Below are 23,695 nucleotides of genomic sequence, written 5' to 3' on the forward strand. Positions count from 1 at the left end.
GTGGGATATTTCAAAGGCATAAAATTGGTCAGGAATGTGACTGAAAGCTTAAGGAATAAGGTGTTCAAAGAAGGTTTTGCTTTGAACCCTAAGTTGCCACTATGTTTGCTAGATATTCAGGGCTCTAGAAAATCTTCTGTAAAGGTCTGCTATGAAGCCCTCTCTTGCCTATAAGGAAGTAAGAGCAGATATAAATCACCATGTCACAGCATTTGTAAACCAACTCAAACGGTGAACAGCCTAAAAGCTCAAGATCCTCAATGAGCATTTTCAAAGGTCTGATGGCTTTGGAGGAAAGAAAAGTATGAGGTACTTTACTTTCCCACCCAACACTGAGACGGAGTCTTGCTCTGTCGCCCAGGCTGGAGTGCAGTGGCACAATCTCAGCTCACTGCAATCTCTGCCTCTCGAGTTCAAGCAATTCTCCTGCCTCAGCCTCCTGAGTAGCTGAGATTACAAGCACATGCCACCATGCCCGGCTAATTTTTGTATTTTTAGTACAGACAGGGTTTCAACATGTTGGCCAGCTGGTCTCGAACTCCTGACCTCGTGATCTGCCCGCCTTGCCCGCCCAAAGTGCTGGGATTACAGGCATGAGCCACCACACCCAGCCTAAGTATGAGGTACTTTTCAAAGTAGCTAAGCTAGTGATTCTTAAAATGTTGTAAAAGGGAAGTCAAAGACCAGTTGAGGATCTTAGGAAAGATGAACCCTCTTCAATAATAATAATTTTAAAAAGGACATATGCATATTTTCACACACAATTTCAGGGTGTGTACTAACTCTCTAAAGCCTATTTATTCTTGGACCTTAGGTTAAGCACCACCTGTGAATTAGTATCATTCCAAGAAACTTCGTGGCAGACCTCTAGCACGTACGTGGATGCATTTCTAATATGATGCAGCTGATAATATCAAAATCTTTCTCCTAGTTTGAAAAGTAGGAATAGGGCTGGGTGCAGTGGCTCACACCTATAATACCAGCACTTTGGGAGGACAAGATGGGAGGATCACTTTAGGCCAAGAGTGTGAGACCAGCCTGGGCAACACATTGAGACTCCTCTTTCCACAAAACTGAAAAAAATTTAGCGGGGCATGGTAGCATGCTCCTGTAGTCTTAGCTACTCAGGAGGCCAAGGCAGGAGGATCGCTTGAACCTAGGAGTTTGAGGTTACAGTAAGCAATGATCACTCCATGCACTCCAGCCTGGGTGACAGAGCAAGACCTTGTCTCTAAAAAAAAAAATAATAAAATAAAAGTAAGAATAGAGGAGAGGGAGTATCTAAGAGTGTCAGATAGGATGGGGTAGGCAGAAGAACCTCCCTGGAGAGCTCTTCCATTTCAGCATACTTCTGTGAAGGTAGTAGCATTGCCTCATCAAGACAGGATATCCTCAAAGCATCCAAACCCAAGTATTTAAGTTTCTCTTAAATACCTGCCATCTACATTTATTTAGTACAGACAAAATGGTCATGGGGTTTATCTATGCAACACAAGTTATATGACAACTATCCTCCCAGGGGAATGAAAATCTGAGTGCAGCCTGGTGCTCATGCCTATAATCCCAGCACTTTGGGAGGCAAAGGTGGGTGGATTGCCTGAGCCCAGGAGTTCAAGACTAGCCTGGAAAACATAGTGAGACTCCATCTCTACAAAAAATTAAAAAAATTAGCCAGGCATGGTGGCATGCGCTTGTGGTCCTAGTTATTCAGCAGGATAAGATGGAAGGATCACTTGAACCCAGGAGGTTGAGGCTGTAGTAAATTATGATCATGCCACTGCACTCCATTCTGGGCAACAGAGTGAGATCTCTCACACACACACACACCCGCCAAGCAAACAAAAAGAAAATTAGGGTGCAGGCCACTAGCGAGGGACAAGCTGAAGACCAGAATTTCGGAAGGCTTACAAGGGTGACTGATGTGCTCAGGTTGCATTATTTGCCGTCCTCTTTAAAAGAGAAGAGAGCTAGAGGAGATGAACACAACTGGAAGCAGAGAGAAAGTAGCCTTAGAAATGGAGAGAATCAAAGTAGACTCAAAGTTCCTAATGTCAGAAACCACTTAAGCTGGTATGCATTCTAAATCTTCCAGTCTGACCCCTTAGTTTCATCTTTTTGGGAATCCTTATTCCTTGATGATCAATTTTCCTGGACATATCAAATGATTCTACCAGGTAGGGATGCATGCTTACTAAAAAGCCACACTGGAGGGAGAAAGGAACTAAATCTCAGTTGAGGGGGGGACAAGGGGCCTGAAGGACAATTTTGAAAGGTGTCCCAGAAACAAGCCAAATCCAGTAAGGAATAAACTATGAGTAGTTTCATAGCTCTTAGAAAAGCAAGTTGTATCTTCTCCGTAATCTTTATTCATAAAGGTATGTTAAATACAAAAAGAAGTCAAAATGCCCTTACCTAATGCTGTATATAAAAATTAACTCAAAATGGATTAAATATCTAAACATAAGAGCTAAAACTAAATTCTTAGAAGAAAACATAGGGGAAAAGCTTCATAACATTAGATTTGGCAATAACTTCTTGGACTTCTTGGGTTTGACACCAAAAGCACAGGCAACAAAACAACAAAAACAAAACAAAACAAACAAACAAAAAAAACAGGCAAATTGGACTTCACCAAAGTTTTTAAAAGCTTATGCATAAAGGACACTAACAATAGAGTAAAAAGACAAACCACAGAATGGAGTAGAGTATTTGCAGATCAGATATCTAATGAGGAATTAACATCCAGAATATATAAAGAATTCCTAACAGTTAACAACAACAACAAAAATTCCCCAATTAAGAAATGTGCAAAGGACTTGAAAAGAATTTCTCCAAAGATGATCTACAAATGACTAATATGTACATGAAGAGATGCTCAATATATCATTAGGTAAATGCAAATCAAAACTACAATGAGATACCACGTCATACCCATTAGGATGGCTATTAAAAAAAAAAACAGAAAACAAGTGTTGGCAAGGATGTGAAGAAATTGGGATGTAAAATAGTACAGCCAATCTGAGAAACAGTCTGGCAGTTCCTCAAAATGTTAAACATAGAATTATCCTGTGATCCAGCAATTCCACTTCTGAGTATATACACAAAAGAATTGAGAGCAGGGACTCCAACACATAGTTGTAAAACGCCAATGTTCAAAAGCAACATTATTCATAATAGCTGAAAGGTGGAGATAACCCAAATGTCCACCAATGGATGAATAAACAAAATGTATATACATGCAATGGAATATTATTAAACCTTAAAAAGGAACAAAATTGTGGCACATGGTACAATATGGATGAATCTTGAATACATGATGCTAAGTGAAATAAGCTTGTCACAAAAGTCCAAATACTGTATGATTCCATTAAAGTACCTAGAATAGTCAAATTCATACAGACAGAGTAGAACAGTGGTTATCAGGGGCTCAGGGTAGGGGAAATGGGGAGTAACTGTTTAATGGATGTAGAGTTTCAGTATGGAATGATGAAAAAGCCCTGGAGAGAAGGAGAGCATAGATGGTTGCACAACAATGTGAATGTATTTAATGCCACTGAACTGTATACTTAAAAAGGGTTAAAATGGGCTGGGCACAGTGGCTCACGCCTGTAATCCCAGCACTTTGGGAGCCCGAGGCGGGTGGATCACCTGAGGTCAGGAGTTTTGAGACCAGGCTGGCCAACATGGTGAAACCCCATCTTTACTAAAAAATACAAAAAATAAGCTGAGCGTGGTGTTGGGTGCCTGTAATCCCAGCTACTAGGGAGGCTGACGCAGGAGAATTGATTGAACCCAAGAAGCAGAGGTTGCGGTGAGCCAAGATCGCGCCATTGCACTCCAGCCTGGGCAACAAGGGCAAGACTCCATCTCAAAAAAAAAAGGGGGGGTTAAAATGGTAAATTTTATGTTATGTATATTCTACCACATATAAAAAAAAAAGAGGTAAAAATGAACAAGCTTCACAATTAACCCCAGACAAATATAGCACCTGCATATATACCATAAAAATGCATACAGTTTATTACATTAAAAAAATGTATGACCAGGCTGGGTGCAGTGGCTCATGCCTGTAATGCCAGCACTTTGGGAGGCTAAAGCAAGTGGCTCATTTGAGGTCAGGAGTTCGAGACCAACCTGGCAAACATGGCGAAACCCTACTTAAAAAAAACAAAAATCAGCCAGGCATGGTGGCATGCACCTCTAATCCCAGCTACCTGGGAGGCTGAGGCAGGAGAATCGCTTGAACCCAGGGGACAGAGGCTGCAGTGAGCCAAGATCGTGCCACTGTACTCCAGCCTGGGTGACAGAGTGAGACTCTGTCTCAAAAACAAACAAACAAAAAAGAATGATCTTTCAGTCACATTGAGGGTATCAACTGATTAAAAAGTTTATCACGAATGATGAAGCCAATGACAATTAACAAAAAAATGTCATTTACCTTCTGGATGTCTGAAAAGAAACCCCAGTGTGAAAGGCTGGGCTTTGTTTAATATGCAATAATGGATTTACAAGTACCACCTTGAAATGCCTCAAACAGAGGCTGGAATGCGTCTAGGGGTTGTCAGAATTCAAGAATTCACAAATCTCTTTGCCAGAAAAAAATGGCAGGCTGGGCAGGCAGACATAGGAAAGAGCCCTGTCTTCTCTGCTAACTTACTAAATGTAACAAATTCCATTTAACATCTATTCATGCTCTTTAGGTTTTATTTTAGGGGTACTTTAGAATCTACTGAGGATTAAGTTCTTGACTTTTTTCTCTACTCAGTCTGCTGCTAACAACTGCAGGGCCCTACTGCAATCCATAAAACTAGCTCTTTGAGAGGCCATGAATACCGTTAACATTAAGTGACATTCACATTAATGCTCATAAGTGAAGGGAGAGAAGTGCTCCAACACATGCTGGAGATTAACAAGGCAGTCAAATACCTCTAATCTGATAGTGCTGAGAATAAACCAAGTGTACTGTAATGCTGTCATTTAGCACCCTTCAAAGTCAGTTAGAGAAGAGAAGCAACAACTATTTTGAGGGTGGCTCTCAAGAAGGTCCCAGAATAGTATCACCCTCCTCCAAACCCCCAAGTGAAAAGGACTATTAAAAGAGGTAATGAGTACACAAAGACTCCATGAGAGCAATGACTAAGATTATTCACCACTGATCCCCACTTACCTTAGCACCACAACTTATATTATAGAAGGTATACAATAATAATGATAATTATTATTATTACTATTATTTTGAGACAGGGTCTCACTGTCACCCAGGCTGGAGTGCAGTGGCATGATCACAGCTTACTGCAGCTTCAACCTCCCTGGGTTCACCTCAGCTCCCACCCTCAGCCTCCCAAGTTGCTGGGACTACAGGTGCACACCACCACGTCTGGCTAATTTTTCTTTCTCTCTCTCTCTCTTTTTTTTTTTTTTTTTTTTTTTTTTGTAGAGACAGCTTCACCATGTGGTACAGGGTGGTCTTGAATTCCTGGGCTCAAGCAATCTGCCCACCTCAGCCTCCCAAAGTGCTGGGATTACAAGTGTGAGCCACCGCACCCAGCAGGTATACAATTACATATTGACCAAGTAAATCAATCTTGCTATCCTTTCCCCATTCTCCTATGAAATCCCTCTCCATTGAAATCGCTTCTTCTCTGGCCTGCGCACTCTTTTTGAGAGGCACTTTCATCATTTCATTTAACTTTGAAAGAAGTTGGAGGAGGCTGAGGACACGTGCTTGCTAATCATCCTTTCACAGATTGCCTTGTGTGCCAGAAAGGATTTTTATTATTGGTCTGTGGCAGCTACTGCTGGAGAAAGATTTCAGCTTGACCTTCCCAAGCTGCTGGGGGATGAATACTGCACGTGGCTGACAGAGCAAATGTCTCCTTTTTTTTTTTTTTTTTTTTAAAAAAAAAAGCTTTTAGACTAACCAGAGCTCACTGTGGTAGGAAAGTCACCCCTTCTCTTACTGCATAAAACTCAAGATGTTGAATTATTTTACATAAAAATGATATAGTAAAATTAATGTGAACCAGTCCAACAAGAAAATGGTAGCATCACAAAGCACCTCACAGACAGCACAGCATCAAAGAACAGGATTCAGGATAGCTCCACCGGCAGAGAGGAAAAAAGGAAATGAAGGCCATTTATAAAAGCAGTTTTAAATGTGAGGATGGATTCTCACAGCTGGCCTCACAAAAGAGAACAAATATGTCAAAGGGAACAACTGACAGACTAATAGAGTCCTATCCATCTGGCTGAGAAAAGAGCCACTGGTGGGAATACTGAGAAGCTTGTCTATTAGGAAAAAGGCTTGCTTGGTGCTTCACTGGGAGAACTGAATAGCTTTGAGGAACACTGAAACACATGGTCAAATCATAGCTGGCTGGCTGGCTCTGCCAGCAAGAAGCTCAAACAAGGGTTACAAAGATGCACTGGCAAAAAAGGAAGAACAGGGCACATATGGTCTTCCTACTGGCTTGGGGTCTATACCCTGGCCCCTCCAATTTGGGAGTAGGGTGAAAAGGAAAGGGAACCATGTGAATAGGATGTCTTATTTAGTGCTTTTTAAAAAAGGACTCAAGAGTTTCATTTTGACACATCAAGTTCAATCCCATGCCACGCTAACGCCTCATCTGTACTTTTATATAATGCAGAGCTGAGTGCAGGCACTCTGGGAGAAGGGGAAATCAGGCCAGATTTAAGGAAAACAAAGACACAAGGCTATCTGCATCTCTAACTCAGTCCATACCACAGAAAAACCTCCTCAAAAATAATTGCTCAAGGCAAAGATAACTCAATTACTAAGGAAAATCTGTCCCAATGAGGGCTCATGTTTTAATGAGCCAAATAGCTTCAAATTAAGCTGAACTCAGCGTTTTTCTAATTGGCAGTTTCATCCATTTCTAAGTTCTCATTTCTTACTTTCAAAAATCAAAATGACTCTCTGCCTAAAATTTTAAAAAAAGAAATGCCTTATCACACTCTAAAACAAATAATTCACCAGATTTTCACCTACATATCTTCTATATAATTAACAAACCCTTCAGATGGCACAAACGCAGACAGCATCACTCTGTATTAAAAGTACTATCAACCAAACCCACACTAATTCCTCTCAGCAGCCTGGCCCTGGTCACTACCACAAAAGCTCAGTCACAGAATCCCCCTGCCATCAGAGAGAAGGCAACTGCTTGATCCTAGCCACCAACTAGGTCATCTGGGGAAAGTAGTGGCTTACCTGCTCCTCTGACAGTTGGGATATGTGATTCACAGCAGCGTAGGACTCAATTTTGGGGTTAAAGTGGTTGATGATGGCTCTGAAACAAAGAATTCATATTAATATGGTGCCATATGGAAGAGGGGGATACATCTGTTAAAAAATAAGGATCAAGTACCCTCTGGTTTAGAGTACTAGAGCATGGGACTGATTGTGACTGGGTAACTGTCCTCTTATTGAACATGAGGTAGTCACAAATGGGGGTGAATGATAACTCTGAAGTGGGAAGGATTTACTATTAGACAGAAAATAGAATCAAGCATCTCTGCTCTGCAAATGAACTAACGGAAAAAACCCAAAGCCAAACAAAAATATTGAGTCCTTCAGATGAGAAAGGGAACCCAGAGGGCTGTCCACTAGGGGGCCCTGGTGCTTCAATCAGAAAGAAAAGCTGTCTTGTCTGACTTGGGAGAACAGGGCACTCAGAAAAGCTGGGCCAACAACATATAGGCTAAATAGAAGCAATCTTCATACTTGTTAGTAAATAGTTTCAAACCAAAATTTTATATCCAGCCATTCAACCCAAAAGCTGAGTGTCATTTTAAAACACTCCCTTCTCCATCACTTGGTCCCATCCAAAATTACCTAGTCTTATCAAATCTACCTCTTAAAAATCTCTGAAATCTGAAATAAATTTCCCTGAAACCAGTGCCTCGGTATAGGTCTTTGTCATTTCTTGCCTGGTGTAGCAAAAAGAACACAGGTTTTAGATCAGGGTTTTACATGAGTCCATATGAATATAAATGATTCATAGAGAGAGAAAAATCTCTTTTTTTCATATATATATTTATTTATATTTATATTTTAGACAGGGTGTCACTCTGTCACCAAGTCTGGAATGCAGTGGCACGATCATGGCTCACTGCATCCTTAACCTCCCAGGCTCAAGCCATCCTCCCACCTAAGCCTCCCTAGCAGCTGGGACTACAGGCATGTGCCAGCATGCCCGGCTAATTATTTTTGTATTTTGTTGGTAGAAACACGGTTTTGCCATGTCACCCAGGCTCAAGCCTGGGCTCAAGCAATCCACAGGTCTCCATCTCCCAAAGTGCTGGGATTACAGACATGAGCCACAGCGGCTGGCCAACAAATCTCTCATAGAACAATTTCAAATAATATATGTAGATACTTCTCCCTATAGGAAATGAAGTTTATTTCTCATCCTGAGGGTGGGCTAGATTTAGTGATTTATTGCCAAAGACTAGAGTAGCAAATGGGAAACACAGTAACTTTATAGCAAAGAAGCCTGGTAAACACTACCTTAACCAAATGATGAAGCTGTAGATTGCCAGTGATATCATGTAGATACCATGTAACCCTTGGTATGATCTGACGAGAAGGGCACTTAATATCTCAATCTAATCACAAGAAAAATATCAGACAGGGGACATTCTACAGGATACCTGAATGGTACTTTTTTTTTTTTTTTTTTTTGAGACAGGGTCTCACTTTGTCATCCAGGCTGGAGTGCAGTGGCACAAACATGGCTCACTACAGCCTCCATCTCCTTGGCTCAAGCAATCCTCCCACTTCAGCCTCCCAAGTAGCTGGGACTACAGGCATGTGCCACCATGTCTGGCTAATTTTTGTATTTTTTGTAGAGATGGGGTTTTGCCAGATTGCCCAGGCTGGTCTCAAACTCCTGAGCTCAGGCAGTCCTCCCTCCTCACCTCCCAAAATGCTGGGATTACAGGCATGAGCCATTGCTCCTGACGCTGACTGGTAGTTTCTTTCTTCCTTTTTTTTTTTTTGAGATGGAGTTTTGCTCTTGTTGCCCAGGCTGGAGTGCAATGGTGCGATCTCAGCTCCCTGCAACCTCCACTTTCCGGGTTCAAGCAATTCTTCTGCCTCAGCTTCCCAAGAAGCTGGGATTACAAGCCCCCGCCACCATGACCAGCTAATTTTGTATTTTTAATACGTATGGGGTTTCACCACATTGGCCAGGCTGTTCTCAAACTCCTGACCTTTCAGGTGATCCACTCACCTTGGCCTCCCAAAGTATTGGGATTACAGGTGTGAGCCACTGTGCCCAGCCAGTACTTTCTTAAGACTCTAAACGTCATGAAAAACAAGAGTTGAGAAATTGTCACAAATCACTGGGGAGATAGGACAATTAAATGCGTATCCTGGAATGGACCCTGGCACAGCAAGAGGACATTAATGGAAAAACTGGTAAAATCTAATTAAAATACAGAATTTAGTTAATAATAATGCCAGTTACTTAGTGTTGATACATGTACCTTGGTGACATAAAATGATGGAAATTAGGCTGAGGGTATCCAGGAACTCTGTGGATTATCTTTTTACTTTTTCTGTAAATCTAAAATTATTCCAAAACAGAAAGTTTATTAAAATGGGTGGTGTGGGCTAGGTGTGGTGGCTCACGCATGTAATTCCAGCACTTTGAGAGGCTAAGGTGAGCGGATCACTTGAGCCCAGGAGTTCAAGATCAGCCTGGGTAACATGGTGAAACCCTGTCTCTACAAAAAATACAAAAAAATTTAGCCAGGTGTGGCCGCACACACTTGTGGTCCCAGCTACTTGGGAGGCTGAGGTGGAGGATCACTTAAGCCTGGGAGACAGAGGTTTCAGTGAGCCAAGATTGTGCCACTGCACTCCAGCCTAGGTGACATAGTGAAACCCTGTCTCCCCGCAAAAAACCCCACCCAAAATCAACAACAACAACAAAATGGGTGCGTGGGCTGGGTGCAGTGGCTCACAACTATAATCCCAGCACTTTGGGAGGCTAAGGTGGGCGGATTACTTGAACCCAGGAGTTCGAGACCAGCCTGAGCAACATGGTGAGACCTTGTCTCTACAAAATAAAAATAATAATAATAATAAGCCAGGGCCAGGTGTGGTGGCATTTGCCTGTAGTCTCAGCTACTTGGAAGGCTGAAGTGGGAGGATCACTTGAGCCAAGGGGGATGAAGCTGCAGTGAGTGGCGTTTGTGCTACCACGCTCCAGCCTGGGCAATATAATGAGACCTTCTCTCAAAAATAAAAAATAAAATGTGTGCACGTGTGTATGTGTGTTTGTGTGTGTGTATGTATGAGCTAGCATAACAAATCACTATTTTATAGGTTCTTGATAGTAAAGAATTATAGAACCATTTAATCTAATTCAGGTAATAAAAGTATAAACCAAAAACTTAAAAAAAAAAAACAATCCCAGCACTTATCATAGTACCTGGGAATAGTCTATTGCAGCCATGTAAGAAATATTTGTTGAACGAGGGCTAAATCTTAGAGGGTACATTTATAAAATTTATCTAACATAATATATAACATTTATAGTACATATAATAAAAACTTGGAAAAGCAATGCCAAACATCTAACCCAATGCCTGGTACACAGCTTGTGCTCAATAAATATTCAATAAGTGAATAAACCAAATACGACAGACATGAGTCAGGAGCAAGAAAAGAGTTCTGACAACTTATTTTTCCAGAAACTACCAAGAGAGCTGGAGATAATATCTGCAAGTTAAGGCTGAGGTTTGCTCTAATTCCAAAGTAGGAAAGAATTTTATGACCAAGTGGGGGTCAAATATTTTTCTCAATCAGAGAGCAAGGCTCAAGGATGTTGGCAGAGATGACCACAGCCCATAAGCAGAAAGGAAAACCAGGACCCTAAACCCAATGAGAAGGTAGGGGAAGCAAGTTTAGAGGAGAACTGATAATCCCACTGATCCTAGCAGCAGCACCAATTTAAAGTTCACTCAGGGTGGAGTCTGAGTCATAGGGTTTAGTGTCCAGGACCAACACGATTGAAGGAAAGGAGCTTCAGTAGTCAAATCAATCTACCATTAGACCACAGGTATCTTCGAAAAAGATTTTGCACTCTGTAAATGCATCCACATTTTATGCTTTTTTAGGTTTTGTTTTTTGTTTTTTTAAATCAGGCTTTCCTTACATTTCTTAGGAAATTTTTTTTTTTTAATTCCTGTCTCAACTGAACTAGAGGTTTTGTTCTTGTTTATTATTATTATTTTATTCTTGCCTAGGTTTGGAGAATACAGAGGTCCAAGTACCCTAGCTTCTGTCTGGGTGGAATGTTAGCAGCCACCGGGGCAACCCAGTGGAGCTAGTGAGGTTGGAACAGTGAAATAATCCCTGGGAATGGAATTGCTGGGGATGTAATTCTCTTTCCTTTCTATCTGAGTAGTTCTTTCACAAGGAAACAAAGCAAGGACATAAGACAGGAAAGAAAAGAGAGAGGAAGAAGAGAGGGAAGGAGAAAAGGAAAGAGGAAAGAAAGGGGAGGGGACTGGGAGGCAGGGAGGGACAGAGTGAGGGAGAGAAAGGAAAACCTAGAAGGCATTACCTTCAAAATGTACACTTGTTTCCTTCCCTTCTCACCATTACACTTATCAGGTGTCAGCTGGCTCTATGGGTGACCTGTTCTTCATACTGCAGGACATACATGCTGATATTGTTTGGGCAAACTTATCCTGAGGGTATTTACCACTCTGGGAATATATATTTGGAATGAAGATAAAATCATCTTCCAACCTGCCCTGTGACAATCTCATCTCAGAACTTCAGATCTAAGCAGGTGATTAAGGTCTCCCACCAGGCAGGCTGAGAAACTGTTTAGAAACCTGAGTAAGGTGGAACAGTCTAGATTCAGTTAGTAGTCTCTAACTCAGTACCCACAAAGGCAGTATATGTGTCGGCCTTATGTTTTTTTTTTGCTGTTTCTTTGGGACTGTTATCTGCAAAATCTGAGTGCTAACCTAATGTCCTGGAGATGCCAGGTGGAGGGTATTCGCCCTAAGCAGTAAGAAAAATAGTCTAACACTGGCTCTTCTCTCTCCAGGCTCTTAGAAAGGAATTCCAGACAGGGCTTGGAGGCTTCCCATTAAAGTTCTTAGTACTTTGTACTAGTGAAATGGAAATATGTCCTGACATGGCACAGAAATGACAGAAGACTGGAACCAGGCTAAGCCAGACCAAGCTGAGTGACACACCTTTGCAGTAACTGAATTACGTTGCTTCTCCTTCCCCAGGAAGTCTGACGTCTACCAGCCTCACCTGGGTTGTGATTCCACACCATCCCACCTGGCCAAGGCGCTAGACTAGGACTCATGCTTGACTAGCTCTTGGCGGGAGAAAGATAAGGCACCAAGGTTTATAGATGAAGAAGGAATCTCTCCACTTTCTTTAGGCTTTCCTTCTCACTGATAGCACCTCCAAAAGGATTTACTACCATCTTTTCTGAACCTTTGGGGAGGGGGTTTCTGGGAGATTCTAACAGTACTTCTCTCTCACTTTTACTGGTCAAAACCTGACAGCTACTTGGGGGGCTGAGGCAGGAGAATCGCTTGAACCCAGGGGCCAGAGGTTGCAGTGAGCCAGAATCATGCCACTTCACTCCAGCCTGGGCAAAAGAGCAAAACTCTGCCAAAAAAAAAAAAAAAAAAAGGCACCAGAGAGCTCTCTTGCTATCTGTCACATGACGACACAGTGAGAAGGCTGCCATCTCATAAGCCAGGAAGACAGCTCTCACCAGAAACTGACCCTGCTGGACTTTGATGTGGGACTTCTAGCCTCCAGAACTGTGAGAAAATACAGGAAGGTTTGAGTGGACAATGAATGAGAAAACATAGCCATTATGAAAAGATTAAGGTTTCCCTTCGACAAAGGTGGCAAGGCAATTAAATAGGGAAAAAATAGTCTTTTCAACAAATGGTACTGGTACAAGTAGTTATCCACATGCAAAAGAATGAAGTTAGATCCCTTCCTTATACCATACATAAAACAACTCGAAATGGATCACAGATCTAAATATAAGGTCTAAAAAAGATAAAATTCTTTTTTTTTTTTTTTGAGAGGGAGTCTCGCTCTGTCGCCCAGGCTGCAGTGCAGTGGTGCAATCTCGGCTCACTTTAAGCTCCACCTCCCGGGTTCATACCATTCTCCTGCATCAGCCTCCCGAGTAGCTGGGACTACAGGCGCCCGCCACCACGCCCAGCTAATTTTTTGTATTTTTAGTAGAGATGGGGTTTCACCATGTTAGCCAGGATAGTCTTGATCTCCTAACCTCATGATCCACCTGCCTCAGCCTCCCAAAGTGTTGGGATTACAGGTGTGAGCCACTGCGCCCGGCCCTTAAAAACTGTAAAATTCTTAAAAGTAAATCTTCATGACTTGAGGTCAGGCAGTGATTTCTTAGATAAAACATCAAAAGCACAAATGAAAAAGAAAAAGTGGATCAATCTGAAGTTTAAACTGTGCTGCAAACAATGCCATCAAGAAAGTGAAAGGACAATCCACAGAATAAGAGAAAATATTTGCAAATTTTGTCTGATAAGAAACTTGTACCAGAATATATAAAGGACTCTTATAATTCAACAATAAATTACACACAAATAATACAATTTTTAAAAGAACAAATTATTTGAATAGACAAGAACAGATACTCAATATCATTAGTCATTAGGGAAATCCAAATCAAAACCACAATGAGATACCACTTCCCACCCATTAGGATAGTGATAAAAAGAGAATAGCAAGGCTGGGCACAGTGACTCATGCCTGCAATCCCAGGAGTTCAAAACAAGTCTGGGCAACATGGGGAGACCCCCATCTCTACAAAATTACAAAAAAAAAATTAGCCGGGTGTGGTGGCGTGCGCCGGTAGTCCCAGCTACTTGGGAGGCCAAGGTGGGCAGATCACTTGAGCCTAGGAGGCCGAGGCTGCAGTGAGCTAAGGTGGAGCCACTGCACTCCAGCCTAGGTGAGAGCACAGATCCTGTCTCAAAAACAAACAAACAAACAAACAAAACAATAACAAGTGTTGGCAAGGATGTGGAGAAGAACTCTCATACATTGCTGGTGGAAGTGTAAAATGGTACAGCTACTTCAATTTATAGGAAAGGTCCAGAATATGCAAATTTGTAGAAGCAGAAAGTAGATTCGTGGTTGCTTAGGGCTACAAGGAGGGTTAGGGAAGAATAGGGAGTGACTGCTATTGGGTATAGGGTTTCTTTCAGGGGGAACACAATATTCTAAAGTTAGATTGTGATGATGGTTGTACAACCCTATGATTATACCAGAAAACATGAACTGTACACTTTAAATGGATGAACTGTATCATATATAAATGATTATGGCCTCCTTGGCCCCAGCAGTTTTTGAGCAAGCTGCTTTCTCCAACCAGTTCCACACAGAATTAATGTGGTGATTCCCAGGGTGATTCACTCACCAAGAAAACTTTTCTAAAGCTTGCATATGTTAGCAATGCTGATGGCAGTAGGAAAAGGAGCTCACTGGGCCATGGACTATCCTATAAATTACAGAAGCTGGAGTTTCAGGAGCTTCTGGAGAGAGACGGCTCTGTGGTGCAATACCACAAAAGGTGGCAGAGATGGCGAGTGAGACTGGTGCTGAAGGGCACATGCTCAGGAAGGACTGGACCCTACCTGGAGGTGAGAAGAGTCCAACTCATGGTAATATGTATGATATACTTAAGTCAAAAGTTCTGCACGTGGCAAAGGATGTCAACTTTTGGCTGCTGGAATAGGATGTTGAGGGGGGTGGCAGGGTTGGTGGATGAGAAGAAAGTTTCTCTTATTCTCAACATCCTTTACCAATTTATTTTTCCAGCAATAGTTGGAGTTGCCCACATTATTCAGGGAAACAGAATTGGGAAGAGGATTTAAAGAAATATGGGTAGTACTAAGGCCCAAGGAAGGGGAAAGGAGTTCTACCCACAGACAGAACTTAGTGGGAAAAGAGAATATAATTTCTAACCAAACCTCTAGCTTCTCTGAAACTTGAACTAAAAGCTCCAAGACAGCAGGTACCAAATTTATTTTGCTCACCAATATTTTGTCCAGTTTCACTGTAAGTAGCTTTTGCTTCTGGAGATCCAGAATCACTAGCTATCCTCCCAAAGTATGAAAATAAAAATTAAAATGTTTTATCCTCATCCCAGGAAAAAAGGTGGCTCAGACATGAACAGCTGTCCTCCCAAAGAAGGAGCAAAAGTTGACACTGATGACAATAAAGCTTTTCTTCCTCTTAAGTCGTATCAAGAGGCTAGAGGAAAGCTTTCTGGCATTCCTTTTTTAAGTAATCTAATACCGTCTAAAAGTAAGCCTAGGTTTTGTTTGTGTGTTTGTTTGAGGGTGGGGAGGATGAGGTGAGGTGTGGGGGAATGTGTTTTATTCTGATACGGGGCCTCTAAAGCCACTGAATTAGAAAGTCCCAAAGGGGAAGGAAAAATAAATAGACAACATCATAGTAAAGAGAAATTGCTAAAACCAGCCACAGTGAGGGATGGCACTGTGCCCAATGCACCTTTAAGAGCAGGAATCTGGGCCACCCTCCAATGCAACTGTCAACTTCTGACTGCAGAAGATAGAGGTCACTTATACAGGCTGAAGCAAAATGAAGTGGATAGATGGAACAGTAAGGATGAGCAGTAAACCGGCTGGGGATTTCTTCGTCCATTGTAAACTTATTCTCTCTGACTCATGACTCTGCAAAGCAGCTATTTTCCCAAGTGCCGGGCGGTTGTTAACTGAGACACATAGTTAATGTCGAACTTGCATTAAAGATAAGCATGGAAATGTTCCTTTAACAATGTAGGCAATATAGCTTAAGAGAAAATGTGGACCAGGCACGGTGGCTCTCCCCTGTAATTCCAGCACTTTGGGAGGCTGAAGTGGGAGAAGTGCTTAGCTCAGGAGTACAAAAAAAAAAATTTTTTTTTTTTTTTTAATTAGCTGGGCATGGTGACATGTGCCTGTTGTAGTCCCAGCTATTCAGGAGGCTGAGATGGGAGGATGATTTGAGCCAGGGATGTCAAGGCTGCAGGGAACCATGATCACACCACTGCGCTCCCTAGCCTGGGTGACAGAGCAAGACCCAGTCTTAAGAAATAAAAAAAAAAAAAGAAGAAAAAGAAAATGTGGATTCCTCCTCATATCCAATATAAAGCTAAAGCAAATCCTCCAAAATGCAATCTCCCATGGACAGAAGCATCTACGAGTCTTTAATGAAACAATAAATAAATAGTTTCATTCAGAAGCTCAGAACATGGCGACTGTTTCATTACTGAGATACCTGAAGGAAGCAGGCTATCTCTAAAAGCTGCTATGTACATCTTTCAGGCAGAACAGGGAAAAACAAGCAAAAGTTGTTTTTGTAACTCTCATTCCAAGGAAGGAGGAAACATAACTGTTATACTCAATACGCGCACACGCACACACACACACACATACATATGTATGTATATGAAGATTCTTGAAGGTTTCACCCTAAAACTACTCTTATAAGACTACCAGATTTACATTAACGAGTCTGATTGTGGGTGAATTTCTCAAGCTTAGTAAAAAATTTGGATCTTAAGCTCCAACCTCATTAAGAGCTGTAGCCCTGTATTTTCAAATGCTTACTACATATTTACACCTGGATGTCTTGCTTTTGTTTACCTGGATCTCTTCACATAGAATGTTATCACCACTAAAAAGCCTAAGTCATCTTTTTCCTTGAAGGCCCAGTTAAAATACCATTGCTTCCCCGAACAACATGGTTCATACAGAAAACAGCAAGGCTTTAGAGAAAGGAGATCTGAAAAAATCTGGATTCCTCCACTTATTAACTGTGTGACTTTGGGCAAGAGACCAACCTCTCTGAGTAGTAGTTTCTTTGGTTGAATTTCACTTCCAAAATTTTCCTCTCTGTTTTCCTGTATACCATCTAACTAGCCCTAAAGAATTTTTTTCCCCCAAGGCAGCTTCCCTTTTCCTAGACCAGTCCAGTGATATACTACTATGCAATATACTACAGAGTATGTTCTCAGGTATCTGAGATTAAAGACAAGAAAACCATCATATTCGTAATTGCTTTTACCTGGGAAACCTTCAGGCATACAGGTAAAATACTGGCTTTTGAGAAGGGGTAAAGGTATGACTGACTGTATGTGGCAGTAGTTAAAATGGTTCATCTGACGTTGAGTTATTTAATTTTAAACTAACATTTCTTTCACCTTCAGAATTGCCTCACAGACTCCCATTTCATGCAGTACTAAGCTTCCTTCTTCATGGAGTCAATGAATCTTCAGCCCACCCAAATCAACAACAACAAAAAAAGCAATTTCCCTTGATGCCTGTTAACAGAAGTGCATTACAAGCCTCAGAGACTCTGCTGATTAACATTAAACAAAATAAAACCTCAAGTAAGAATACCTTCTAACCGTTTCACTTTGAAACTATCTAATCAAAACATCAGCAACTGACCTGTTAGGATTATCCTTCTAACTTACCCCCTAAGGTTTAGGTCTTAACCCTTTCAGGACAATTATTTCCCTCCATAAATTATACTACTGTCCCTGTGGCCATTCTTTTCAGGACCAAAGACACAAAAATGGAACCTTAGTATAAAAGGCATTTTGACAACCAGCAAGAAGGATGAACTACTGACCAGTGCATCTAGTTGCTTACTTTACCCAATGATCCAATGTAAATGGAGAAGAATGAACCACAAGTGTTGAAAGAACCACAAAAGTCAAATGGACCATCTACATTTCCATAAATGGCATCATCACTTAATCCATTCCCCTTATGTCTACTTTTTATTAAATCTTTCAATAAATGAAAAGAGGCTCCAAAACTTTCCTAAACATAAAACACCTACAAGATTATCCTATCGTTGCTCAGATCCATCACTCTGTGCTTCTGACTACCTTACTCTGTTCTCTAGTGGCAGGTCCGAAGTTACTGGCAGAGTTCCTGGGGCTACAGAATGAAAACCTCTAATAATCTTTGGAATTGGTTTTCCTATTTCCCATTTCCTGGATTTCCTATTTCCAGAAGCAAGGCTCCTCTACACACTCAGAAATGCCAAATGAATATAAAGGAACAAAATGGCCTATAAGAAAATGTGTATTAGATGTTCTGTCCCTTTTCAGAACATAAGAAAATCCTAACACATACCTAAGAGGAATTCTGAAGCACTGGAGATAAGCTCAAAACCCCCAAAACTGATCTAATTTTGATTAATGGTGAACATTCCAATCTCTTGAATATGAATTAAGAACTTTTTAAAAACTGGCATGAGACAAAAACCTGAAATATTTTAATTACACCTCATTCCCATTAGCCCAATTAATCAATTTATTATAAGACACTTAAATTTTAAGCATGGGAGAGCAAGAAAATGAGCAATTGACTAGTCTTCTTTTCCTGTCACTTCAAAAATAAAGGCGAACTGGCTGGTCACAGTGGCTTATGCCTGTAATCCCAACACTTTGGGAGGCCCAGGTGGGAGAACTGCTTGAGGCCAGGAGTTCAAGAGCAGCTTGGGCAACATAGTGAGACCCCCATATCTACAAAAAAAATTTTTTTAATTAGCCAGCATAATGTGCACACCTATAGCCCTAGCCATTCGTGAGGATGAGGCATGAGAATTGCTTGAACCCAGGAGTTTGAGGTTACAGTGAGCTGTGATCATGCCACTGTACTCCAGCCTGGGCAACAGAGCAAGACCCTATCTCTAAAAATAAAGGGAAATTATTTTAGTGGATCACATGCTAGACTGAGGAAGGAGGGAAATATACTGAGGAAGGAGGGATGCCAGTTAGAGAAAAAGAGGCATATGAATCCTAAACTAGACTAGATGAGCCATACTTAATACCTCAGTGGTGGAGGAGGAGGATCTCATGTGCACAAAAGAGGAAGAAACCTGTCAAGATTTCCCAGTGGTCCAGTGTGGGCCATATGGATTCCATACTAGATAGCAGTGGTCCTGATGTTCACATATAGGAGAGATGAGAGGGTGGGCCGTATGGATCACGTACTGGTTTTCAAGTACTCCAGGAAAAGAACGAAATTAAAAGACATGGAAACAGGCTTATACTCCATCCCAGGGGGACCTTTTAGAACTCCTCAGGAAAGGCAATCAGCAAGTCTGCCAAAGTAATTAAGTAAACGAACATTTACCATAAAGCCCACATCAGTTAAGTGAACAAAGATGAATCTTATTACAGTGCACTGTCAGCTCTGAGCCTGCAGGTGCTAACCACTGAGACGTGGCGTTACTCGGCCCTAGCTGCTCACCCACCCATTGTGACAGAGAGCTTCGCCCTTCTCATCAGCTCTGAAAAAGCAGGCTGCTTTCACCTGCTCCAGCACTGACTTATGTTGCTTTCAGACAGACCCTCGCAGAGATGGCTTCCTGTAAGAAGCCTGGGTGTGGATACTGTGGCAGGTGGTAGGGTTGGCTACAAAAGGGAGGCTTGAGAGGTAGAGAGGATGGGAGAAAGCAGGGGGGCTGGGTAGCAGTTATGTCAGTGAGGTAAAGAAAATGGGATACTTTGGTAAATCAAGAAGTAAATAAAGAATAAACAAGCTGCCCAAAGTATTGAACCGTTCTGCCTAAGTGAAGTTGATAGTCTCTCTCTCTCTGAAAAGGGAAGAAGTTAAAACTTCATTGCAAAATAGTTTCTCCTCAAGGAAAGAAATATTATTAGGGAACATCGCTTTTCTAATGTTAATGGCAGCCTCAACATCAGCTTTATTAATGAGTTAGTACCAAAGCTAACAGGGTCAGATTTGTTGAGACCTAATCAGTATCTATTATTTAACAAAATCCACTGCTTGCTAGAATAAATGAATACTTATCAATTATCCTAAGATTTACAAGTGGCACTTGAAGCACCTTTTGGCCCTATTTCTTTCTGCAAATAATTTTGAGAGTCAAAATGAAAGCCCCAAATTGACCAAATGCCAACCAACTACATCAGAGACCCAGAAAGCTTTTATTCAACAGAAACTCTCACAAGGGGAAGGCTGTTAAGAGTAGCTGTGAGACAAATTCAAAAAATCATATAACTAGTTAAAAAAGCTAAAGACCATATGTCTATTACTCAGAGGAATAGATATGAATAGACAGAAGTAGGTAAGGTCCCTGTGTCCAGAAACCAATACATCTCTAACTTATTATGGAGAAGAAATCCTAAAGACATTGCTGGGAGACAGATACAACCAACCAACTGAAGAAATGTCACTTGTGGCACTTCTGGGCTGGGCTTGTGACAGAAAATGATGTTGGAGGTCTCACAGCAGATGCACGCACAGGCACTCATACGTGCGCACTTCTCTCCAGGTCTAGAACAAGAGCAAACAAAGAGCTGTGGTAGAAAGTGATTTGCAACCTTACTTTCTACCACAGCTCTTTGTCTGCAACAGGGCCTGCAGTTTCCTTACATTCAAAGGCAGCGGGAGATGGGAAAAGGAGGGGAAACTAGATGACTGCTACTCAGAACCAAGCAGCGCTGCCCAGGAGAGGACTTAATGGGAGGATAAATTTGGGGCCTGATTCTTTGACAGCACCTCCAGTAATAGCTAGTAAAGCAGGGGGTGAGAGCCAGCTCCAAACATTCATCATAATAGTGCAACAAGATGAAGGTCTTTAGGGGAGAGTCGATGAGATTCCAGAGTAAGAAAATGAAGCCCATGCGGAGGGTGAGGCGGTTGGCTCTGGCAGATTGTCTCCACAGGAGGCTGGTATAATTGTTTTATGCTCACAAAGAGGTTATTAGCTGCCATCTCTCCAATATACCAGAAAGAGCAGTAAGTTTTCTTCCTCCTGAAAGGTGATGCTACCAAAAGGAGAAATTTTGTTTTAAAGTAATTAAAGAACTTTGTTTATGCTATAAGCACTGTTTTAGAAAGAGAACTTCTATATTTTCTCCTCTCTTACTCTGCAAATTGACTGCTTTCTCATATAGTCAAGGAATCTCTGTCCCTAGAAGGAAGTTCTACAGTATCTGAAGCTAAAGGTTTGCCAGCACTGCCAGTGACTCTTGATAATTCAGTTTGTTTGACAAACATATGAATACCTATCATGTGCAGGCACTACGCTAGGCAATGAAGGTTGTGAATAAAATAAATCCCAGAGATCAAGGAGTTCACAGATGGAAAAGACACACACAACAGACAGATAATTTCATTATGATGTGGTAAAGGCTAAGGCAGACAAAGAGTAGACAAAAGGTATCATGGAAGCACAGAGGAGGGGTGCTTAGCCCAACCTGCAGGCTTAGAAAGGACATTCTGAAGGACAGGGTGCTTGAGCAGAGTCTCAAAATATGAATTAGTTTATAATTAGGCAAGGAAAGGTGAGAATGTTGTGGGCACATTTTCTTACAGGGAAGGAGACTGATACCAAACTTTTACTAAATCAAAGAAAAGAAACCTTACTAGTTAAAAATTAGGTTCATGCATTCAACAAATAGTCAAATTTTTCCAGTAAACTAAAGATAAAAGTTATAGCTTCCTTTCCCAGTGTCTCATTTTAAATATTTTCCATCTAAGGGGAAGCAGGACAACTTTTGTGAAAGCCACAAGACCTCTGCCTGTTGGGGTCCTGTTTACACCTGTTTGCTCAGTACTGACTCAAAGATGCTCATGGAGACAGGCCAGGGTAGGTTCTCTACCTCTTCTCCCCTAAACTAACTGTAAACACAAAGCAGTTTTCTAAGTTGGAGGCAGGTCTTTCAGGCTCCCATGGGAGTAGATGGATCTCAGCTGTGCCGTGCCCGCCCTCTGCGGCTGTCAAGTCTCCAGCTGGTGATGCAGCTGTTCCACTTAAAGCCACACTGAAGCCTCCAGTCTCTGATCTCCACCAAACCACACTGACGACACTAAATGGCTTGGCTTTGCAGCTGCCTGTTATAAGAGTGTCCTTGGTTCTCTTTTGGCTTATAAGATTAATAATATATATTTGGGAAGGTCCTCAGTGAGAAACACAGAAGAGAACCTTTAATGCCACAAAGAGCCTGAGCAAACACCTTACCGCCAAGAGCAGTAAGGCATCCAAACACCTACACCAGTGGCATGTGAAACAGCCCCAGAACACACACACATTCCCTCAGCAGGGCCTCTAGCTTACATAAATGACAGCAACACAGCAGTCAGCCAGTGAGGAGTTTTTTTTAAGGCAGCCTTAAAATCCCTTATAATTCAGTGAATCTGCAAAGATAAAAATAGCACTAATTACTTTGACTTGTTACTTAAAAAAAAGAAAGAAAAACAATGCATAATGTTATCAATAATTCACTTCAAAGTGGCTTTAGTTGTCTCAAAGCCCCATTTTGGATAATTAAAGCCTTTCGGCCGTCTTCCTGTTACTCTGGAGGGAATTGGAAGTCAGTAAATTCTACAGCGTTGGGATTAAAAAAAAAAAACTCAGTTGGCTGGGCATGGTGGCTCACGCCTGTAATCCCAGCACTTTGGGAGGCCGAGGCAGGCAGATTACGAGGTCGGGAGATCGAGACCAGCCTGGCCAACATGGTAAAACCCTGTCTCTACTAAAAATACAAAAATTAGCTGGGTGTGGTGGTGTGCACCTGTAGTCCCAGCTACTCAGGAGGCTGAGGCAGGAGAATCACTTGAACTCGGGAGGCAGAGGTTGCAGTGAGTCAAGATCACGCCACTACACTCCAGCCTGGGGACAGAGAGAGACTCCATCTCAAAAAAAAAAAAAAGAAAAAACAACTCAGTTCATCACTGAGAAAGGGAACTCTAACAATTTCAAAGCATACTTCCTGGCTATACTGGATTAATCCAGGAGCTATTAAGACTATATTTCCTATTTCTGTTAAGATCTGAAGCAGACTTTTATAATGGGGCTCCACAGACACATTTGGGAAACACAATCAGAAGCAAAGTCCTATAAGACTTCTTAGGCATCTCAATATCCATTTCTGTAGCTTAAGGCCTCAGGTCAGGTGATGATTCTGGAAGACAATGATGGCAATGTAAAGGCCTTGGAAGATTAAATCATTCATTCTGCTATCCATCCATTCACTCAACACTTATCGTAACATATTGGATTGTGCTGGGGCAGGAATTACGGAAGTAAAAAAGTCATGGTCTCTGTCCATTTAGTGATGGACAGACATGTAAACAACTGTACCACAATGTGATAAATGCTACAAGAGAGAAATGTACAAAACCCTTTGGCAATGCAGGTGTGAATCATTCTCTCTCAAAGAATCCAGGAAGCTTTCAAGGAAGGTTACATCTGGGCTAGATTTTGAAGCATAAACAGAATTTTGGTAGGTGAAAAGTGAAGAGGGAAGACATTCTAGGTAAAAGCATGTGCAAAGGTATGAAATTTGAGACTCTATGGCCAAGTCTAACTGGGACAGATCTTAGGATAGATGGGAGAGTGACAACAAATAAGGCTAGAAAGGTAGGTTGGGATCAAATGTCATGCAAAAAGGTCTGGACATTATCCTATCCCTATCAATGATCAAGAATCAAGCAAGACTTAAAATCTGGTGGTTTCCTAATGAAATATTTCAGATGTACAAAAAGGTGCAAAAAAGAATACGCTGAATGCTTATATACCTACCATCTAATTGTAGAAAGAATTATAACTACCTTTCAAACCCTCCATGAACCCCTT

The 23,695-nt window shown here is 41.5% G+C and overlaps 1 protein-coding gene across 9 annotated transcripts in view; it reads right to left on the reverse strand.

The window, feature by feature from the left end:
- Positions 1-23,695, reverse strand: part of ARMH3 (armadillo like helical domain containing 3) — a 211,171-nt gene that overhangs the window by 36,695 nt on the left and 150,781 nt on the right. For 7 of the 9 annotated variants that reach the window (XM_019035495.3, XM_004049989.5, XM_055352788.2 and 4 more), the window contains one exon: positions 7,232-7,310. The exons of 1 other annotated variant lie outside the window; for it this stretch is intronic. In XM_019035495.3, coding sequence (XP_018891040.2) covers positions 7,232-7,310 — 79 coding nt within the window. Of the gene's footprint in view, positions 1-7,231; positions 7,311-22,174; positions 22,255-23,695 lie in introns of those variants that run through there. One more of the 9 variants, XR_008668997.2, reaches the window with a different exon arrangement.

The sequence above is a fragment of the Gorilla gorilla genome, chromosome 8, assembly GCF_029281585.2.
Source record: "Gorilla gorilla gorilla isolate KB3781 chromosome 8, NHGRI_mGorGor1-v2.1_pri, whole genome shotgun sequence".
Taxonomy (NCBI): domain Eukaryota; kingdom Metazoa; phylum Chordata; class Mammalia; order Primates; family Hominidae; genus Gorilla; species Gorilla gorilla.